At 38.5% G+C, this 19,372-nt stretch overlaps 1 protein-coding gene across 2 annotated transcripts in view; it reads right to left on the bottom strand.

Annotated features, from left to right (window-relative positions):
- Positions 1-16,641: 16,641 nt before the first annotated feature.
- The window catches only part of dntt (deoxynucleotidyltransferase, terminal), a 109,044-nt gene continuing 106,313 nt past the window's right edge, over positions 16,642-19,372 (bottom strand). The window contains exons 11-12 of one of the 2 annotated variants that reach the window (XM_026934595.3): positions 18,834-18,941; positions 16,642-18,554 (exon numbers count right to left, since the gene is read on the bottom strand). In XM_026934595.3, coding sequence (XP_026790396.1) covers positions 18,855-18,941 — 87 coding nt within the window. In that variant the 3' untranslated portion in view covers positions 16,642-18,554; positions 18,834-18,854. Of the gene's footprint in view, positions 18,942-19,372 lie in introns of both variants that reach the window. The other variant, XM_026934587.3, reaches the window with a different exon arrangement.

The raw sequence follows: 19,372 nt of genomic DNA, 5'->3' as shown, positions 1-19,372 counted from the left end.
TAATAAAGACACTTACCAGCTGGATCAATAGCATTTGAGTGACAACACTGAATTATTTACAGGCGATGAGGAGTGTTATGGCATGATGAAAAGAGATAGAGTGTGTGTGTGTGGCGGAGACATGTTTTTATATCTTGGTGGGGACCAAATGTCTCTATAAGGATTAGAATTTACAGTTTAGACCTTGTGAGCACAATGCCCCATGAGGAAAAAAAAAAGAGCTCAACTGTTTCGTTTTGGTTACTGAGTTTAAGGTTAATGTTAGATTCAGGTGGAACATAGCATTAATTAGCTGCATTAATATTTGTCAGTGGAAGGTCCTCACAAGAATAGTAAGACAAAGGTGTGTGTGGTTGAACACTATTTGAATACTCGTGTGAAAAAAAAATTAATAATCGTTATAAACACTAATAGTATCACTCACTCTGACTCAGATTTACATATGACAAGATATTCCCCAATTTCTGTGGATTGTCTTGTCATGTGTAGTATAGGATAGAGAAATAAAATGTCTTACCTCTTAGGCAAACCCTTATTCATTTATTCAATTTAAATACATTCACATGGGGCAGAGTTCATGTGTTGATTAACCATGGATGTATGTATGTATGTATGTATGTATGTATATTGCTAATTCCATGCCATAATACTACTCTCTATCAGTCGGATCATTAAGTACATTTGGGACATGCCGTTACAGGAAAATATTCAAAGCCAGGGTGGTGTGATGCAGCTCAACAGGAAATGTTAACACAATGATGTTTATTATTTTAAGTGTTTTTTAAGTGTTAAATGTTTTATTCCTTTTATACCGCAGCAATTTGCCAACAATTAAAAGTTTTATTTTATTAATAAATCATGTCATGCTTTTTAACCATTTAATGCTGGGAACTGTCCACAAGACAATTTAGTTCCTGTTATCACTCATGTAATAACAGCTATAAACAGTCGTTTCCTCACCAGCCTCTCTTTCTGTCTCAGTCTTGAAGTTAATGAAAAAAAGGCAGCTACAGAAAAATCGGAAACTGCAAAGTCCTCTGTCCTGAAGACTTTCCTGGAGGACATCTGATGGTTACAAAGAGCTGAAACTGGAGACTCCTTTCAGAAATGTTAAATAAACATCTTAAAAGGCTTCACCATTTCAATGATTATATGTTAAATAACACATTTTGTAATATGTATTTATTTATCTTCGTTTATTATTAGGGTTAGATTACATAGTGCATCCACCATGCAAGTCCCTCTGAATTAGCTATAGTTTAATAGCTATTAGTTACTACAGAAACAAAAATGTATTCGAATGAGCACATTAATATAAACCTGTGAATTGGATTATAGCTGGCACTACTGTCAGAGCTGTACTATTATTAAAAATCAATCAACACCTGGAAAATCAGATTTGACAATTCAACAGCACACACTCAGTTTTCATACACATGGCTAATTTTGTTTAACAATTTATATAGAGCCATAACCAATGAATTGAAATTTAATAACCATTATCAGAGCACTCTGTAGACATGAGAAAGATTTCCTTCTATCCCTCATTTCACATCCTCTATTCTTATGATTTTAGGAATATCCCAAACCTTTGTTCGGATATAATAAAGTGAGCTATCTGACCAGTGTGAATTTATTGGTGCTCCCATCTGTGCTGAGCATGCAGTTTTAGCCCTACTTGTACATTAATAATTCTCTCCCACAAAGATACAATTACTTTGGGGCTTTTTAATGACCCAAGACAGAAATTCAATTAAGATTAATTTGAGGAATTGGTTGAATAGCAATTTCGGCTCACTTCATGGCCACATGATGTCTCATAGGCAAGGAGCACAGAAGTACTCCATATTGGAGATGCTGCTTCAGCCAACTTTATTTTCCACTCTTTGATGATAATAGCTTTGGACCAGCTATATGGAGCTTCATTCCTGAGGGAAGGGTATCCATGGTTCAGTTCTTCTTCAGACTGCTAAATAATTAACATCATTTGGGTAACAAAAACTTGCATCGAGAAACATTTCACTTCCTATTCTGCAATGTATCCACAATTACCTGAGCCTACTGTACAGTGGCGGCTCGTCCACAGAGACAGGTGGAGCAGAGCCCCACCGTATATATCAGCCTGGTAATACTCATAACGTCCTCTTTCACAACTCCATACATCGTAAATTTCCTTGAACTACTAATTACTTGTTTAGAGTCACCAACAATTTTCAAAAAAATGTTGCTATTTGACAGATATAAGCAGATATTCCATTGATTTCCTTACCCTTCTAGATGTTGTGCAATTGTGAGGCAGGATGTAAACTGCCCCATTTAGTTGCATAGAGTTCATTTTAAGCCTAGTGGTCAAAAATGGGAACTGCAACAAGTGCTAATACTGTAGAGGCCCATTGGGGCAAAAATCAGCATGCTCAGGTGAAGAGAAGCAGAGAGCACCGTTAATGACAGGGTTGCCAAGGTCACCACATTTTAAAAATACTTAGCGGCCACAAAGATCTTGTTTTTATGGCAAATAATCAGAATTAAATCTAATACACTTCCACAAACAAAGGCAAAGTGCAGACAGTGTGTCCGTACAGAACCATTTCTATTTCTATGCAAAGATTGGGAGAGGGAAAGGGGGATAATGAAGTGGATAATGTCCATACATCAGAAATGTGTGTTTCAGATCTTTTGTATGTTTCTTGAGATGTTTGGTCTGGAAATTTTGCTGAAACCTGGCAACCCTGGTTAAAACCTCTCACACTGTGACAAAATGGCGATGGGAATCACACCTGTTGTATTGAGTACAATTGAACAAGGCTACCACTCTAAACGAGCTGCTACACTGCTGCCGCTGCTGTGCGAGCCTGACCTACAATCTGACAGAGAAAAGGAAATGGCAGTTGAGAAAAGATTAGCATGTTTTTCAATGGTTACCAAAGGAGAAGATTGAGCCATTGAACAAGACAATAGCGATCTTACAAAAAAAAAGGTGGTTAACCAAATAGCCAAACAAAGTTAGAAAGTTACACAAAGTAACTTGATGATGTTGAACTTGATGTTTGTCATTCATCATTTTAGATTAGCATTGAAATGATGATGGAGTCACCTTGACTGTCGTCACTAGCTATACTGCTACTGGCATTATGCACGTAATACCAGAGAACTGTACTGAATTGGAACTGCATTGAAAATCCACCAGGAATTTCATGCATTTCTTAAATTATGTTCTCTCGTTTAGCTTCTCTGACCTTTCCTTCACTGAGTGATAAAAATCTACAGATTTCTGATTATTATTAGCCGTTTTTTTGTTTTTTTTCCCAGATAATCTGCATTGCTGTCCAAAGACAGCAGCACAGAAATGAAGAAATTATCCACATGAAACTACAGAAAACTGCCCTTTAAATGTGCCTAATTTTCTCATCAAATCAAGATGTCATTATTTTCTAGAATTAAATTAAGAGAAGTTCTCATCATTTTCTCGATCCACTTGCTGCTGCTGTTGCCATAGTGCTGAAAATCTTCCATTTCCAATACTTCCTACCATCTGTGTATTACCTCCTATTCCTAACAGGAAGCATTTAGCTGAAAACATATTCTTGAATAAATTGTTGACATGATGAAGTATGGTTGTACATGCTAACATGATTCAAGACATGAGTTTTACTCAGAGCTCATTAAAAGATGAACATTTGGATGACTTATCTCAAACCTGTTCCACATTATGATTTAAACTGTAATTATCTAGCCAACAGATATTACATTTTAAGAATAATGCATCATCTGAACTTTTTCTTGCCATATGCATTGGCATTAAGAGGGCAGGATGGTATGGGTAGGTGCTGCCTAAATATTCTTGTCAGTACACAGAAACTAGTCATCATACAAATCCAATCTCTTCTGTTTTTCCCTTTAGAAACATGAGTTATTAGGGAGAACAGCTGTTAGGGGGAGTGTAAACTGCGCATTCATGAGAAGGGCAGGAAGATTTCATCATTCTCGCTTGTTCGTTGGTTTGTTGCACAAGAGGAGCATGATGAAAATTCAGTCACCTGACACTAAATGTATGCACAAATGCAGTATTTTCCTGTATAATCCCTTGCTGTATTTCATGTATCAACAATTTATTCACTCAAGACTGGGAATGTAATGAATATGATTACATTATTCAAAATGAAAAGATAATGTGTTCTAAACAAATACAAATAGTAGGTGCACTATTGTTCTTTTTTTAAATGTAATTATCTTTAAGAAAGCTTGCCAGAAACCTTCACAGGGCATTTGAGACAAGTCTAGTGGGATCCCATGAGGTTTGTTACTTTCATGTGGGCACCAGCGAGTGGTCAGATATGAAGCTTGCAGGACAAAGAAAGAGCACATTCATTAACATACATTTACAGTATTCAATCGTTTATCCTTAGTAACTGCCTGGTCAGGGTCACATTGGTTTAATTTAGGCTACTAGTTTTTTTATATTTTGGAAAACAGAACCAACTAAATTCAAAAATAATAAGTACAAGAAAGGGATTGAAAAACAGTCCCACACACATATCATAGGGTTCATATTTAATTTAAATTTAAATAAATAAAGCAATAAAACTGTCAGTTTAGGCCATGCCAACTTTTGGTTTAAATTCAAATACAAATATAGATATTTGGGTCACCTAACAGATACAGATTGTGTCATAACCCTAATCAAGACAGATGGAAACAAAATGTTTTGTCAATATTTGTGTCTCTGTGTTCATTCATTCATCTTCAGTAACTTCTGTATCCTGGTCAGGACACTGGAAGCGAGACAGGAATATAACTTGGATGAGATACCACTCCATTGTGGACACATTCACATATTCATTCATGCCTAGGGGAAATTTAGAGTAGCAAATCTGCCTACAGGCACATTTATGGGAGGTAGGAGGAAACCCACAAGGAGAACATGTGAAACTCTGCATAGACAGTAACCCAAGCTTAGGATCAAAATGGGGGCCCAGGAGCCGCGAGGCAGCAATGTTACATGCTGCACCACTGTGCTGCCATGTTAGTGTACATTTTTCCCATAAATGGAGACTTGATTACTGTGAGTCTTCCAGTTTCTCAAGCTGGTAGAAAATGAAATAAAACTACAAAGTTCTGCTGGCTCCCATTTTGACCTGTTTTTTTGTTTTTCACCGTGCAGTCAGACATCATCTACAGGCGTGCCAGTCTCTACAGATATCTCCATCTCTCTCTTGCTGTCAGGAGATTTTCAGGAAAGGTCATCTACCAGAGCAGAATGCATCATCTGTTGCTTAATACTGATGCCATGCCTTTAATGGCTAATTTATCACTGCGAGAACAGGCAGAGCGATGTTCAGCGATAAGCACTACGTTTCCCTGTGAATGCGACTCTCTGACAGGACACATTAGCCTGCTGTTCAAAAGTGATTCCTCAGGCTAGCAAGTTATCTCCTGCCCAGCCCAGTTCCCTCCATATGCTTCCTGCAGGTATCAAAGACAGCTATCAGAGGCTATGGGCCAGACAAATGCCCAGCTCCCAGCGCCATGTCTCAGAGGCCACAGCATGTGTTTGCCTTCCATTTCAGAGACGCTGGCTGTTGGTACCAAATATAAACTGACCCCTGGCTGTAACAGCCCAGTGTCTGGGATGTTGGGAAGTAATTTGTACGTGGCAATGAGCAGTCAGCAAAGTGACCCAGAGAGTAAATACTTACCTTTGGTCTGTTAATATGGTTGACTTAAGTTTATGAGCAGTGAGAAAGAGGTCTGTGTCTCTCTCATGTTCTCTTCTGTTGGCTTGCTTTTAAATCTTCACATCATGTTTCCAAGCAACCAAGAGTTATTGTATCAAAGGTGTTATAATCTGTCTCATCAAGGTACTGCACAGAGACGCAGTGTAAACAGCGGGGCCAAAGACAAATGTTTTCTTTGATTTTGTTTCTTGTTCTGGTTATCAGCTTGCAAAACACAATCAAAGAAGCAATTCTAAAAATGAACACAAATTAATTCTGTGTTACTCATCAAAGGAGCAAAGTAATTCCGAGTGGTGTAACAGTAGGGAAAAGCCCTACTGTTGGAAGCTCACGTGACGTATCCCTCAGATACCACAACCCATCTGTGGCTGGGTGCCAAGGGAGTAAAAACTGCTCATGCTCTCTGGTTGGGTGGGATAGCATACTCTTTCTCTCCTGTCAATCACAGCAACACTAGCCAATTGCCGACATCTGTGAGCTTACAGATGCGTTAGAGTGTAGATAGCACTTTCCTCCGATTATGTTACGCTGCCTGGTGATGCAGCATGAGCGGCAGTTTGAAATATTTCATTTGGCTGGCTTCACGTCTTGGTGTTAGCCTTCATCCTCAGTGGTTGATAGTTGTCATATGACAAGGGATAGCTAGCTGGTAGGTGTGAATAAGAAGGTGAGCAAAAAAAAAAGGAACAAAGTAACAAAATGATCCTTTGTTGAATTCTTTGGTTCAAAACAAGAGTGCTTTCAAAATATCTATTACTCTGTCAGAGTTGTGATATTTCACATGAGCATAGTGAGTCATAAAATAACTTACAAAATAATAAAGCAGATATACTTTATATATATTTTTATTATACAACAGTTAGTTCTGCACTGGGACATTAACTGCACTGGGATATTTCAGTGTTTGTGTCACTCTGCTTGTCCGTGTTCACTATGTACAATTTCAACCAGCAGTTAACTGAAACCGTTACTATAATAGAGTTAGCAACATCATCAGCAGATATAGCAGAAGACACATTTTTTAAATGAATATAACTGCTGTCTTGAAATATGAAAGCTCGTCAGATGAAGATGAAAAGTAAAAAGCGAAGCCAATTTCACCGGATGCACCTTTAATCACAGCCATGTTGATATTCAGTATAACCGTACACTTGCTTATGCAATATTCTTAATTAAATTAATATAGTAAAAGCCAAAGGAGGGCAAATTAAGTATCCAAAAAACTCTTAATGGTAAAATTGAGAAGTAAAAAAACATTTATGTAGTAAAAATATGCTTATTTCAGCTTGCATTCAAACAGATCTGGCCACTTTCAAATGTAGAGATGTTTAAATCCTTGATTTGCATCAGCCTAAATGAAGGATTTGTGCATTTTTGTCAATTAATACATGATACTTATCAGAAATACATGCTCATTTGGTTTCTTTGGTGTTTGTTTCTCAGATTCAGAAAGAGCTTTATTGCCAAGTGTGCTCACACACAAGGAATTTGACTTGGAAAGTAAAGCTTCCAAGTCATATAGTTTCATGTAACATCCATATAGTTTTTGACTTGGCTCCAGCTCATTGCACAACTACTCAACAATGTTAATACACAGTTATGTGCCGCTGCTAGAAGACAGCATTACAGCCATGATTAAATATTTGATTACATCCAATTAAGGCTTCCATCCACAATGGCACATAAATCTATATATATAACACTGGGACCTGGTTCTTAATTTACTTAATGGGGTCAACAGAGAAATCAACATGAAACTAATTAAGATTAATTTCACTACATCTATTAAAGCAGAGAAATGTAAATGTATAAAGAACAACCTCATGGCTTTAACCCTCTGAGCTGAAAAAAAAAATTCTTCTTTAAAATTCTTAAAAAAAAACACCATTATCCCAGGCTCAGGAAATCTCTTTTATAAAACCAAGCACACACAGACAGTATCAGATGGTTGAAATTGAACTTTGAAAAAATGGTTGTGCTTCTATTAAATAACACAGATGCCTTTAGTCCAGTGTGAGATTTCAGCTTTAATTTCCTTTGTGTTGACTTCAATACGGCTATATCTTATTTTGAGACATCGTCGCTGTCTGTCAGCAAACATTTATAACCTCGGGTGTACAAATTTATTGGAAATTTTGCTCTGAATACCACATTGTACTGAGAGAGTTTTGAATAGCTAGGGGCGTGCTGAGCTCCGTTCTGAACAGCGACAGCAGTGGCTCTCTCTTCTCCCTGTGCAAGCAATTAGACGAGTCAGAATCACTAAAGAGCAGGAGGTGAAATGAGAGGCAAGGGACAGAGCAACTCCAGTGTCCAGGAGCTGAGAGCAGCTAATGCTTCTGGGAGTTGGGGAGAAAGAGAGAGAGAGCGCACGCGCAAGAGAGAGAGGGAGAGCGAGGGAGAGAGAGAGAGAGAGAGAGAGAGAGACATAGGGATATGGATGGAGAGGAAAACAGAGACGGACAGAGAGAAGGGGATATAGACAGGGATATAGATGGAGAGAAAAAGAGGGATAGACAGAGGTGAGAGAAATGGAAATGTATGGGTGGTAGAGAGATAGAGATATAAGGATATAGATAAAGAGAGAGAGAGAATGATAGACAAAAGGAATAGGGAGAGAGAGATAGGAATAGAGAGAAAGGTATGGCTAGAAAGAGAAACAAAGAGGGCGGATAAAGGGATAAGGATATGGATAGAGAAAGAGAGACAGGGACAGAGAGAGGGGGTAGAGAAAGGGAAAGAGAGAGATATGGATGGAGAGGGGGGATAGAGTAATAGAGAGAGAGTAGGTAGAAAGGTATATAGAGAGAAAGAGAGACAGAGAGAGGGAATGAGAGAGGTATGGATAGAAAGAGAGAGAGGGTAGAGAGAGGGAAGGGAAAGACATATAGGGATAGGGATAGAGTGAAAGAGAAAGAGAGGGAGATATAGAAGGATATAGAGAGACAGAGAGACAGAAAGGGGATGATAGAGAGAAGGAGAGTTAGACAGAGACAGCGGGAGAGAGAAAGAAATAAGCAGGGGGATCGAGAGATAGGGATATGGAGAGAGAGGGATCAGAGATAGGGACGGAAAGAGAGAGAGAGAGAGTGAGAGAGAGAAATGAGAAGAGACCAGCATTCTTATGAGTTTCTCAGCAGGGACACGGTTATGAGGAAAAAATCATTTTCATTTTTCATCTCATTACGCCTTGGCGAAGTTTGCCTGTCCTAACGTCATGATCAATAGTCAGCTGTATAACGTCTGTTAGCTACTAGTCCTAATAACAAGACCTGAGCGTGGACGAAATCTCATTTTGTTTGGCTTTGAGGAATAACAAGGTTGTTAGTTGCAAAGGTTATATTGATTAATATCTGCTTTTCTCCCGTTCACAGTTTAATAATTCTCATTTCAGCCATAGAATCGATTCGTAAAGGAGGAAGAGTGGGGAAATCCTTTTCTCATCTTTTTTTTCACAATCACTAGCTTGATTACACTAGGGTTGATCAATACAGTCAAGATTGCACTTATCTGACCTTTCAAGAACTTTTCTTTCCTGGAATGTGTACACTGAAAAAAGGACTATGGTAAAGTTGTACATCTTCTTGATTAGTATGGTTTTAAGATAACAGCATCTGTCACGATGCCTCCAGCAAACGTACAGCTGAACTATCAGCTATCAAGCAAACAAGGAATGGCGTTCCGGCTAACTGAACTGCGGCAGTTAATGCATCCACGAAAGTGATGATGTCAAGCCACATGTGTTTGCTTGGGTTACAAACGGCTGTTTATATTGTAAACTTCTTCACACTCACACAACTATAGCCTCCCTCTGTGCTCCAGACACCAGTGGAGAGCCAGATGGTGTATGTTACACTTGTTTTCTTGTCACCGTGACTGTTATTTATACACCATGTCAGTCTGGCTCGAGTCCTCCCTGCCGAATGCTTCAATTTACAACAGCAGGAGGTTGGGTGGAAATAAGAGAGTAAGCCCAAGACAAAAAAAAAAAACACTCCAATTAGATTATCACCTCTGTGCCCTTGGGTAAGTCCATCTCTCGGACTCTCCATTATGGAGACGTGGGTGCTGCTAGAAAAAAAAAAGGTGGGAGAAATAGTTTTATCTTGATATCATTTCTATTACCTGACGTGAGAAGTCGATGGATCTTTGTAACATCTAGAGTAGCGATGGAGTTTTATTTTCCAGACAGCTCTTCTCCCAGCAGATATTAGTGAAGCCGCTATTGCATTGGCTCCCCCATTCTCCTTCGCAAGCCCAGCGAGGAGCCATTCACACCAAGATCAGTGTTGACAGCACTAATACAAGCTGCACTTACACTCTGAAACCTTCACATTCTTTGCTCTGGGGTGGAATAAAGAGGAACAACAGCTACCAGCTGATGTCTGCATAGCCTTGAGTCACAAATAAGAAATAATGGATGCTTATATCTGGAAAAATAGTAATATGTTTGATTATGAGCAATGAACAGAGATGGAGAGCGAGGTGTTATATAAGCACGGCTCTGAAGGTTATACGCGCATACTCGCATGTTCTCTCAGGAGGGTGATACAACCGTAGCCAACCATATAGTCTTGGCTGTGATCGTGGATTGGCTCGATTTCTCATTTCATGTGGAAAGCTGTTTTATGTCCCTGCGGGTAATGCCATCACTTCTCATCAAGCACTCTGTACTCCAACAATAAAGCCAGTAAGAAGAGGAACAGCACTTCTCCCACGCCAAAAACGTAGCCCATCTCAACACAAAGAGCTGTTGATTACCCACTGTGCAATATTAGCAGCACTCGTTAGCAGGTGCTGACTACACACTCGGCGCTGGCCAATGAAAGATGAGCATGTGGCAGCACTCGAAGGCATATGAAGCGCTGGTTATAGTGCAGTTCTGAGGATCAAGCATGCAAATAATGGAGAGAGGGAGAAAAAAGTAAGAAGCTCAGGGATATTTAAAGAATCTCACATATTAGCGCATGGTCCATTATATGAAAAGCAACTGAGCATGCATGTGGAACGTACTTTTATTCTGAAAGGCTTATCATAGCTCATGAAATGTCACCGTTTCCGCAAATCATCCGAATCACACTGGCCACTTCAGTGCTAATCACCCAGGATTTACAGAGGAGAAGCATCCTGACATTTTGTACATCAAGCAGATAATGAATGTTCACTTCAAGTGTTTTTTTAATCTCCTTTCATAATTTCAAGAACCATCCAAAGAAGCAGAAATCAGATTTTTTTTTTTTTAATATCGTATTTGCTGCTTTTTTGATTTTTTTGGAGGTCATTGTAGATAAGCCACACACAACATTATTACTAGCTCAGAAAATCATCTCTCTCCCTCTGTCTTTTTCAGTGTGTGTGGTGTGTGACAGCTTCCTGCTGATATTGCTGTAGCCTGGACTTCTGCACTCACACTTAAATATGCAGACACATACACTTTTCTATTCAGAAGTTTGAAAAGAATAAGTGAAGTCTGTCTGGAGTTTTTGCTCTAAAGAACTTTCTCTGAATTTATGAGCATGGAAGAGGGACATGATGAACAAAGGCCGCAATCACATTATATCAATGACTGAAATGATGCCAGATTGATTAGCTTATATTAGCTGCGATGTTTACAGTTGTTTTCAATTAGGTTTCAATTACATGAATCATGACAAATTTCAGACTAGCGTCATAGCCACTAATGATTACTGATTACACTGTGTAACAAATGGACATTGATTTTAATCGAAACACTGCGCATTCCTGTTCTATACTGCTGGATTCCTGGTTGTGCTGTTCAGAATAACAAGAAAGTTTGCAGGTAGACAGAGCGAAACTTTCTGAATACTTCCATTTGGAAACTTTTTTTTGGTTGACACATGAGGTAATTGTTAGCATAATATTATGGTCTATTGCCTAAGGTTTGAGTCATGCCCATGCAAGAAGTGTACAATTTGTAATTACTTTTCGAGGACATCTGGGGAAAGTGCATTCCTGAAAAAAAAAAAAAAAAAAAAAAAAAGATTTTCTTACACCTGCTCTATCTGAGCAACTCAAGAGAATCAGAAATGAGAAGTAGTTTAGGGATGTAAGGTATTAAGAGACAGATTTAGGGTCTATTCTCTCAAGGCCAGTGTTAACTTTAATTGTAGAAACTTTCCTGTTCGCCCTGACCTAGGATCAGTGTGTTTGGCGCTAACATAGAATGCATGCTCTTGAGGGAGTCGGCCCATTCATCTAGCTGTACAGTGGACCATCTGGTGAGGAGTGAGAGGGGGGAAGCAGAGCATACCTTAATGAATTTAAAAAGGATGCTACAGAAAAGGTTTGTCATTGAAAAAAGTAGGAGACTCTGTCATGCTGTCTGTATCTCTTCACTTTCTCACATAAAAAAATTCTAAATTTTGGAATGTAGAACTTAATCGGAGCTGTACAGGCATTCGGGTTTATCATGTACATTAGCATGTGTAGAATTACAGCAAACTGATTCAGTTTATAAAATTTGTCTGACATCCAGCAGTGCAAACATTCCAGGTTAACCCCTGGGATGCAACTAAACTGGAAGATATCTTTCATTTATTTATATGAGTACAAAAACCTTAATAACGCAAGATATGAGAATGGTAAGAATGTCACAACAGAATATAGCAAACTGAAGGAAACCTAAAATCTAAAACGTGAAAAGAATGGTCTTATTCACAAGTAGTATATCTCTGTAATTTGTTAGTCTAACGGTCTATAAGAATACACACTGTAAAATGAGGTGATGTCTATAAAAATTGTACTTTCAAGCTGGTCTTAAATCTTATAGTGACCTATAAAATCAGTGCATTAGACTCACACCTCTGAGTAAACCAAAGAGAAAGAGAGGACGTTGTGATTTTGCATATCTCCACTTTGCCAAGCAAATAAGACAGGGAAATGTCCTGTTCCTTCTCTGGCAAATACACAGTAGAGAACATTCACACACACATATACCCAAAAACAGAGGCTGCCATGTCATGTATAGGGTCATGACCTGGAACATTCACACACATACCCAGAATCAGAGGCTACCATGCCAAGTATAGGGCCATGAATTCGAAGATTCACACACGTAACAAAAGACAGGTACTGCTATTCCATCTGTAGGGCCAAAAAACCTTCAGAGGCTGCCATGCCACCTACAGGGCTAAGAACTTGAATGTTTACACACATATACCCCAAATCAGAGGCATGCCATAGCCATGATTCTCAAATTGGGATCTGTTAAGCATCACCAGGGGGGTCCACAATTGGTTAATTTTGTTACAATGGTGTAAACAACAACCCACCATTATCAAAGTTATTATGCCTATAAATAATCTCAATTTAATCACTGTTTTAATAACAATATGTTCTATAGGTGGAAAGAAAAAAACCTCTATAGCCATAAATTGACAAAATATTATTTTATACATTTAAATAATGGGCCTAATATTTGTATAGTATATGTATATATATATATATATATATACATATATATATATATATATATATATATATATATATATATATATATATATATATATATATGTATGTGTGTGTGTGTGTATATATATATATTACAGTTAAAGGGATCCTCGACTGTAATGAAGTTTGAGAATCCTTGATCTATATGGCCATGAACCTATATGCACATGCCACCTATATAACAAGGATCTTCACACACCACGCACTTACACACACACACCATAACCATTGTCATCATCATCGTCATCCACTACAGCCTCACAGGAGCACTCTGAGCAGGTAACGTAATGCCTATTTTATTTGGCAAATACTAATTTTATCTGAAAAGCCTAGCAAATCCTTGTCACTTTGTGTCCTTATCAACTGGTCATTACAAACTAATGTGAGTTGAATGAATTGATTCTCATTAAATGATCATTATCGCAGCAATATCATTTTGCCTAAATCTCAGAATACATCGATAGAAATCAAAGTGAGAATCAACAACCTAAGGCTGCCACGCCAATCAGGCTCCTTTAATTAAGTCATTTGGCAATAACATCACTCATTCAACACAGCCACTAAACGCTCAAGTCATCGGCAAACCTGTCTGACAAATTAATGACTACTTAACCGGAGAGAGACCTCTCCCTGTCATTCTCTCCGTGTGTGAGTGCCAAATGACGCCCTGTCACTCCTCATCTGAGTGCTTCGCTGTATCTGTTCTAATCTGTCTACTCTTCCTCTCCATCCTTGGCTTCCTCGCTTTTCCTCTGCACTGACTAAATCGGTTTATATGTCTCTTTCAGAGTGGCTGACAGTGACAGGATGCAAGTGGCAAAGAGAGGATACACAGTGCCCTTATTCTGTCATCCACTTCCGTTGCCTTTGACTGGTTGGACACACAGTGCAGCCAGTACAGCACAACTAATAAATCATGTCCAAGAGTACAATACAGAAAAGTTTGCTCTCACAATCATGATACGGGCTGCCTCCACATCGATCTCCACTTTGTTTTTGTTTTGTTTTTTCCCTATGCTGCGATATTTTAATACTTTTTTGTGGTTAGAGTTCTGTGCTAGTCAGGGGATTCCAAGCAAACCACTGCTGGGTCTTTAACCAAGAATTCCTAGCTCTTTAATGTGTCAGACTCACATTCCTCACTGTCAAAACTGCATAGCTCTTAGTTTCACTGCAGTTGCTGAATAATTCATAGTAGTTACTGAATAATGTGCTTCAAGGTGGATAACTGAATAATGAGTTTGTTAAACTGTTCAGCTAAATGCTTGGATTGTATTATGCTGCACTAAGATGTTTTGACCAAACACTTAATCACTTACTTTCAGTAACCGCTTTATCCTGGTCACAGTCATGGTGGATCCAGAATCTATCCCAGGAACACAGAGCATGAGGTGGGAATACATCCAGGATGGGACACTAGTCCATTGCAGGATGCCATACACACACACACACACACACACACATTCAATTTTTAGGTTTTTTTTTTTTTTTGGAAGGTAGGAGGAAACTGGAGAACCCGGAAGAAACCCATGTGGAAACAGGGAGAACAGAAACTCCACACAGACACTAACCTCAGCTCAGGATCAAACCAGGGACCCGAGTGTTACCACACTGCTTGACCAAATAGTCAGTCAAATTGATAATAAAAATGATATTCAGTTTTCAATTGTATGGTTCTTTCATCATTCCTTCATCTTCAGTAACTGCTTTATCAGTATCGTAGAGGATCTGGAGCCTATCCTGGGAACACTAAGCCCAAGGTGGGAACACATCCTGGATGGGACACTAATCCATCGCAAGGCAATAGGGACACACACGATCACACACTCATTCTCACCTAGGAGCAATTCAGAGTAGTCAACCTACCTATCAACATTTTGTGGGAGATAGGAGGAAGCTGGAGAACCCAGAGGAAATGATGCATTACACAACACCGCACTTTGGATCAAACCAGTGACCCTGGAGTTGTGAGGTGGCAACACAATTGTATAGTTGTTGCTCTCATTATTACTTACCAACAAAGGCTTTATATTACTCTATTGATGCAACTATGTATCACCTCTGTGTCCGCCACGACACAGGAAGTCAAAGTCTTCCCTTTTATTGCACACACTGAGGCTCAGAAACACTGATAGCATCAGTCCTCTCCATCACACTGTTAACCTCCAGACAGACAAATGAGCATGTAGCTAAATGACCTTCCCTTTCCCACTGCAGAGGCCCATTACAAGTGCTGAACAAAGCTCACTTTTAATGACACCAAGAGATCGTTCTCTGTCCCAAAGTGCACAGCTCGACATTATTCAGGCTGAGTGGAAGTCAGGCCGGATGCTTAAGATAGCATGGACTATGGCTGAAAACTAACAAACAACCAAGCTCTGTGTGAAAGAAAGAAAGAAAGAAAGAAAGAGAGAGAGAGGAAGAAAGAAAGAAACTACTGACACTGCCAGAATACTAAAAAATTTCAAATATGTGAGTCATGGGCTTTTTAAAAACAACTACAGGTTTTGATAATTATAGCTCTACAGAGAGTTTTATGCTAATTAAAATTATGCTAATTGTATGAAATTTTATATAAGATGCCATTTTAAAGCATACAGTTATATGCTTCAAATCCAAGTGTTGTAATTATTATCATGATTAATACATATAGTCCCAGTATTCAAATAAATATGAGGCAAGAAATAAGAAATAATATGAGGTTTAAACTTGCATAACTCTCCTAAGACTCTGAGATTAAGCTCAGCTCTTTGGGTCAATTTGATATCAGATAGACTTATTAGTGCTGGGTTTTTTTTTTTTTTTTTTTTTTTGTGCTTACAGGAAGTTACAGTTTTCTGTGGCTGATTGAATATGTGTCGGAAACATCCACAATCTGTTCTGTTTTTAATGGATTATGGATCACTGGTGTATTTTTAGACACAATACTTCAACCATCACTGCCTCAAAGCATAAGAATCAGCATGTTTCAGTGAATCTGCTAATTGGCCTTTTTATTAAAGCATTGGAGATCCAACAAAATGTACTCAGGTGGGAAAAAAAAGGGAAAAAAATCCTTTCTTTTTTTTGCATATGAATCTTTATAATTAACATGCAATCTTCAATGCCCCCAAGATTTATTTTCTAATGAAGTTGCCTTTTTTGTTTAAATCTCATTCATCAACATATTGGTCTATTTTTACTTTGTATAAAGGTTTCCTACATTACCCACAATGCCATTTGACTACCTGCTCATAGTTGTGCCAGTGGGACAGATGCAGCAGTGCTTTAGTTCTTTAGTCTGTACACTCTGCTCAAATAGACAAGGTTCCTACATTCCAAAAGAAGCTCTTGCTATTTTGTTTTTAGGAGCTAACAGCAAAATCTTTTCTTCTATTAAATGCCATTGTAACCGCGCAAGCAATATTCCCTTTGGTGTCAGCGCAGCACACAAGAGCTAACTTGTCACAGGATTAATGAACGTAAAGCACCAACCAATAAATTACTACCAGAAACACTAAACACATCGCAAATATTTCAATATAAACATATTTAATTATTCTTTTCTCAGAAGAATGGCAAAAACCACAAAGAACAACAATATAACAGGTTAACAATGTTAGTCACTGCCAATTCCCACCCGTTACATAGTTCTCCTAAACACACAACAGCTATTAGCTGGGCAGATTAAATGCTAGCATGTGCTTCCTCCAAAACACATGAAGCCAGCCACCACATCTTTTTGAAGTGCTGCAGCATCACAGGGCAGCTGAAGACACTTGGAGGAAGCCGGAGGAAGCTAACGTCCTCTTACACATGCATACAGTAAGCTCACTGCTGCCAATGCTTAGCTAATGTCACTCTGATTGACAGGGATAAGAGTAATGCCATTCCTCCCATCCAGAAAACACAGCCAATTTCGCTCTCCTGGACTCCCGGACACAGGTGGTTGTGGCATTGTTGGGATTCAAACTCATGAACTTATCTCCTGAGGACAGATTGTTGGAAAAGCTGAGTTTTACTTTTCTCTCGTGCCACTTAGCTTTGCCAATACTTTTCCAGTTCACATTTTTTTGGCTCCACTACTGACTCTTGGACAAATAGTGAATTCTGATATGAGACTTTGGAGTTCGATGTAAAGGAATTTAAAAGTAAAGCAACAGTAGCTAACCTAGTTTCAACACCAAATAGAGTATGGCTTTGTTTTGCACTGAGGCCTTTCTGGACAGACAAAGTGGGAAGACCCTGGGGTCGAGTCCTGGAAATGCCTGGACTGCTCTATTTAAGACTCTTTAAATAGGAACATCTGTGTTCTTAGTCATAAATACATATGGGCCCTTGTGTGTATCAAGAGGGCACCTTTTTGGATGGAACACAGTGGCCTCTCGCTGTGTGGTACAATTAAGAGGGACATTGAGTGCTAAGAGGAATGCACAGGGTCTATTAATACAAGCATATAAAGATACAGTGTGTCTGTTTTTATTATATGGGAGTTAATCAAATGTTAGCAGACAGAAAAAAGTGATCAAATCTGGGATGCCTAAAAGCCACTGCACTGTGTTCCACTCTGTTCGATATGATCCCTGAAATTTACTGTAAGCTGTCATGCTGCAGTTGTAAAGATATCCAGTCAGAAACGTTTAATATAGTCATATGACTCGCAGAGATATAAACACATTATGCAATTGCAAACATTCAAAGACAAAAGACCCATGTAAAAACTAGATTACTAACAGAATTGTGTTTATGATTGCAGTTTTGTGATATATTTTCCACATATTTATTCAAATTTTCAGAATGCAATAAACTTGTATACAAACTGTGCAAAATAACACCAAAATTGCATCAATGGCTACATGCTAAAGAACAATTTTATTGTGTAATAACAGCTCCATGTGAGTGCATGTGGCCTCTTCCTCTGAAATAAGCACAAGTAATTAAGCTATCCTAGGGACAAAACAACATTTTAAACCATTCAGATGCATAGCAGAGATGCAGTCAATATTATCATATTACTATATTACAAACCAGAAGGTACCTATCAGTAATGCAAAATAGAAAAGGAAATTGGTAATATTGCATGACTAAATCTCTTCATACTTGTAAAGAACATTATAAATGTATGTGATCTATTAAAAAAAAAGAGTGTAGGATTCCTCCAGAAGTGTTATTCTACAGTAATGAGGAACCTAGAATTCAGTAAATGATGCTCACTAAAGGTGGAATCCAATATCACTTATACTGCTGTTAAACTCTACCTGTGCTTGTTATCACCACATGTGGTCCTAGACAGTCTGGTCTCATCTGGTTTGATGTATAGACTGGTAATTACAGGAATTCATTTTCCTTTACTCTCTTTTATCCTCGGTCCTGTATAGCACAGACATGAATCACATATATTTGCACATTTTAGCGTTTCTAGCACACTCATACATAAAAATGTAATGTAATATAATGTAATTTATAACACAACATGAAACATACTGCAATATATTTAATTTAAATGTAGAAAAAAAAGGGAAAAAAAGCTTTCCTAATAGCAAAGTATTACAGTTTTTGCTTTTATGTGAAATAATTCATTGATGGCATTGAATCTGTGCAGTCTAGCAGTGTGCTATGAGGGGAGATTAGCTGCAGGAATGTGCGCACGGTTGATGAATTGGATGAGGTCTAAGCATTCCTCTGCCAAGGCTCAATATAGTCCAATCCCAAATGGATGAAGATGTCCTCTTCTGTCTTAGCCTGCAGGAAGGTATTCTAGAGATAATAGAGGGGGAAAAAAGCAAAATACCAGTCACATGAAGGATTTAACAATCGAATCGTAGGCCTGAAAAGCTACAAGAAATGTTAGAGGATGAAGACAGAGAGGAGCTGGCATTTTGTGTGAGTATTGGTTGTATTTGACCAATGAAATTTCTCTGAGGAACTGACAGAGACAAAGAGTCACAGTGATGATGTTTCTGTTCTTCATAAGGTCAGACAGGGTTGGGAACCTCTAACAGGATAACATACTGTACTGAAAATGTTATCTGAAAGGAAGTATGTGTAAAATGTAAGAGGCTGCCACTGTTGTGGATCAGGCAAGCCAAGTGCTTTGATTAGGCGTAACTACTTTTCCCTATTGCACTTCTGTCTTTGCAGCATTTATTGCAACACCCACTACCTCTATTATTGCATTTTCATAATTG

This window comes from Pangasianodon hypophthalmus, chromosome 3 (assembly GCF_027358585.1).
Source record: "Pangasianodon hypophthalmus isolate fPanHyp1 chromosome 3, fPanHyp1.pri, whole genome shotgun sequence".
Lineage (NCBI taxonomy): Eukaryota > Metazoa > Chordata > Actinopteri > Siluriformes > Pangasiidae > Pangasianodon > Pangasianodon hypophthalmus.
This window is presented reverse-complemented; position numbering and strand designations above follow the sequence as displayed.